General features: G+C 45.4%; 1 protein-coding gene across 1 annotated transcript; it reads right to left on the bottom strand.

The window, feature by feature from the left end:
* Positions 1 to 960: 960 nt before the first annotated feature.
* On the bottom strand, positions 961 to 2,013 carry LOC133912298 (abscisic acid receptor PYL4-like). Its single transcript, XM_062354964.1, has one exon. The coding sequence runs from the start codon at positions 1,933 to 1,935 to the stop codon at positions 1,267 to 1,269; it is 669 nt and encodes a 222-aa protein (XP_062210948.1). The 5' UTR covers positions 1,936 to 2,013; the 3' UTR covers positions 961 to 1,266.
* Positions 2,014 to 3,919: the final 1,906 nt, after the last annotated feature.

Consider the following 3,919-nt stretch of genomic DNA (forward strand, 5'->3'; position numbering starts at 1 on the left):
TTAAACTATTTAATCTTATCCTATGAACAAACGTAATATCTGATATAGAATTAGAAGTTAAATTTTGCTAAACAAGATCTAATTATGTAAATCTCATTGCTGGAATAAGTTAGGGTCAGGACGAATGTAACAGGCGCAAAGTCGAAACGGACATTTTGGGGTGGGTGGGGGCGGCGGCCAAGCAATAGGCGCAAGTTGGCTTTGGCTTGGCTGGCGCGGAGACGGAGGAGGGGACAGGGGAGGGGAACGGGCCGGGCCGGGCCGGCGGCTTCGGCGGTACAGCTCGAGACGTCGTGACGCGCCGCAAGTGGGAGCGGCGCGCGGCACATTCGCCGCGCGCACCATGTGTTTAGCTTCTAATCACAATAACAGGCACTCCCCCGGTCCTTTTCTTTTGCTTTGAACGAACGAAATTCAATTCGGTCCTTACACCGACGAGCAGGCCTGTGTTCCTTCCTTCAAACCAAAAAAATCTAACAGGGCGAGAGGGTCCACACCATCAGTTCATTGACACGATTTACTTACTGGATCGTAGCCATTCTAGATCTTTGCTTGACAAGTACCTCAAAGTTGTGTATTGCGTAACTTCTTTTCTTCGGAAAAATCAATTGCTGGAGACTGAGGTCGATCCATGGTTCAATTGGTCTGTACCACTGATCAAAGGCATGCACGGCTGTGTTTTATCGCATCTAGTATGCTGATCGGTCGGGAAATGTCGATCTGCAGCAATCAGGCCGGCTAAATATCTCACTTTTTAAGACCTGCCAGGATTGAGCTTGCTGTTGCTATGTACTATATCGATCAAACTCTCATCAGTTGCTGTGTCACAACTTGTTTACAGACAAGCTCGATCGCGCAACTAATATTGTAAGCCGGAAAGGTTATGTTCCTCATCGCTTGTACCCGATGCTCTAGATCTTAATTGCTACACATGAACATATGGTATATATAGATCAAAACTTGCAAAAGAACACAATCGTATGTATTTCTGGCCTTCCAAAGAGACAATATCTACATCACGAACATATATATACAAAATTCAAGCATGTACTCGAACTGAAATCTCTATCTTTTACTTATCTCTTGAATCTTTGGACAAGGGAGGGAGGGGTGTGCGTCGTAACAACGAGAAAAAAAAAAGAGGGGTCAAATGTGAAAAAACAAAGAAGAAAGAAGGGGAAAAAAAGCTCACGCGCGGAAGAAACACGCATCCCTCCCGCCCGGAAAACGACTGATCGACTACCCGTGGAGATGGAGATGGACGCCTCACGACGAGACGGCGGCGAGCTTCTCGGCGGTGGTGGCTAGCGACTGGAGGTTGCACTTGACGATGGTGCCAACGAACACGCGGGTGTCCTCGGGGGTGTTGCCCGGTGGCACGTCTACCACGTAGGACTCCACGACGACGGTGGCGGAGTCGGGCGCGGCCGGGGACGGATGGACGGTAGTGACGGAGAGGTAGTTCTGGAGCCGGTGCTCGCCGCCGATGACGCGGAAGCTGAGGACGTGGCTCTCGTCGTCCAGGATCTCGAGCCGCTCGCGGCTTGACGCGGCGGGGAGGCCCGACACGACGCGCACCTCCCGGAGCGTGCCCACGCCGCCGTCCCCCGCCAGAAGCGCGCAGCTGCGCACGAACCGCTTGTACGCCTGCGGCTGGTCGAACCGCCGCACCACCGACCACACCACCGCCGCGGGCGCCGCCACGTGCTGGACCACCGCGGAGCAGCTCCGCCCGGGCTCCGGCGCCGCGTGCTCGTGGTGACGCGCCACCTCCGCCGGCACCTCCCCGTCGTGCGCCCCGCACCTCATCCCCGCCTTGGTAGAAGCCGTGGCCGCCTCAGCCCCGCACCCCACGCCGACGCAGACGCCGGCCAGGACCCGCCCGTGGTGCTGGTGCGGCATGCTGCTGGGGCTGGACGCCTGGATGCAAGGCATGACCGCGCTGGCTCCTGGTCCGCTAGCTACCTTCCTCCTTCGCTTCCCGTGTGCGGTGGAATTTCTTGCGGCCAGGTAGAGAGGCGTCTATATAGACGCGGCGCGCCAACTTGTCCTGGCTTGCACTGTTGCATATATGTATCTAGTTGCACCTACGCTTTTATTGTGCTTGCTCTTTAATTAATTCAAATAAATCATCTTTGAGTAGGGTCTGCTTCTCACAATTGCCCAAGTTGCATGGGGAGGTTGCGGTTGTTTGATCTGGTCGATACTACTTCCATATAATCTACAATGTTTTTAATTTCTTTCACTATATATAATCTGTACATAGTAATAGTTGAAATACTCCACCTGATTATAAATACATATTATTTTGAAAAAGACTTGATCAAACTTTTAAAACTTTAACTAATAATAGCTTTCAAAATATTTAGTTTGAAAAACTTAAAATCATACGGGTAGATTTGTTTTGAAAAAAACTTTTATAATATCAAAAATTCAATGGATTTTATAATATATTCTAATAGAAAATAATGATCAAAGCTATATGTTAAAGAATGCGGCTTATCCAAAATAATTTGTATTTGTGATCGGATGGAGTATTTAATAAGATAATATGGGCACATAAACACTGCGACATGCAAGTCTTGATGCTAGAGGGGATGATTGATTAAAACATGGGAGGTGATTGAGCCAGTGAAATATGATTTAATCGTAAAGCCACTCCCAATGCTAGTTTCTTATATATTAATTAAGTGTTTATCTAAGTAAAAAATTGATGTGGTAAGTAATTTAAAGATGAAAAATAAGGAGATTGTTTTTTATAGAAGAAATTAGCTCTTTAAGTAATTCTAGATGATTGTGAGATAATAAATTGCTTTGAAAGACTAAAAAACTAGTAAGATATATACATATGTTAGAAGTTTTTTTTTAATATCTATTTCTTACTCTCTCTTTTCTTAGACATAGTATAAGAAATAAAACATTGAGAATGGTCTAGGACTAGTGGAGCATATATATAGAATAGGGGAGGTAACTAAGCAGGTTGGTTGAGATAAGTTTATATATAACCCTGACAATGTGCTTTCCCTGGATGCCCATTTCTATATCACCCCTCTTTTTTTAGATGTATATCAGCCCTCTTTGCCATACCTTGTTGCTTTCCATCGTCGTGATCCCCTCCCTTTACTATTATCAATCTTTCACCTAATAACTAATGCTACATGGGGGTTCAACTTGTGCTATGTCCCTTTCTTCGGTTGAAAGGACCACCAAAGTTGTATTTCACATACAAATAGCACAGCATATATAAAGAACGTAAAAAAGAAGAAAAATATGTTTTTATTATCTCTTGTATGTCTAAAATATTTTTTTTATCACATGTTCTCTCATCAACCGTACTTGAAATAGGTATCGGTTCTCCTGAATAAAAAAGCTTGAATCATATGCATGTCGGCGTGGACATGGACAACGGTAGACACAGGGGAAGTTTATTTTGACATCCTGTTTACGACAAAGCTAGCAACGTATACGGTTTCTTTCCAGCCGTGCCCTGTACATGGTGACAACAATTTGCAAGTCGCAAGAGGACACTTTCTTGGCAAGTACCTATGACACAGAATAGCAGAAAGCCATCACAAAGGAGTGGCTCGCTATAGCTTCTTCTAACTATCGAGCATTCTTCTTCCACGCACATGATGGATTGCGATAGGAGAAATATAGCTAGCTCATGATTTGGCAGGAGGGCTCATTTCTACCCGCCCGATTAAGAAAGCCTTCCAGGAAACATGCCTATATACAATTTGAATGGGTCTCTTCAAATTGCATGCATTAGTGCTCAATACACATATACCTATAGGTAAACGAATCGATCACGAATCTGGATTTTTGGATGAACATGCGCGTACCTATTTTTTTTTCTTTGAAACAAAGACGCGAGCTCACCCAATTAATCAATGTAAGCGCAAGAACATCGATGCATCAC

This window comes from Phragmites australis, chromosome 3 (assembly GCF_958298935.1).
Source record: "Phragmites australis chromosome 3, lpPhrAust1.1, whole genome shotgun sequence".
Taxonomy (NCBI): domain Eukaryota; kingdom Viridiplantae; phylum Streptophyta; class Magnoliopsida; order Poales; family Poaceae; genus Phragmites; species Phragmites australis.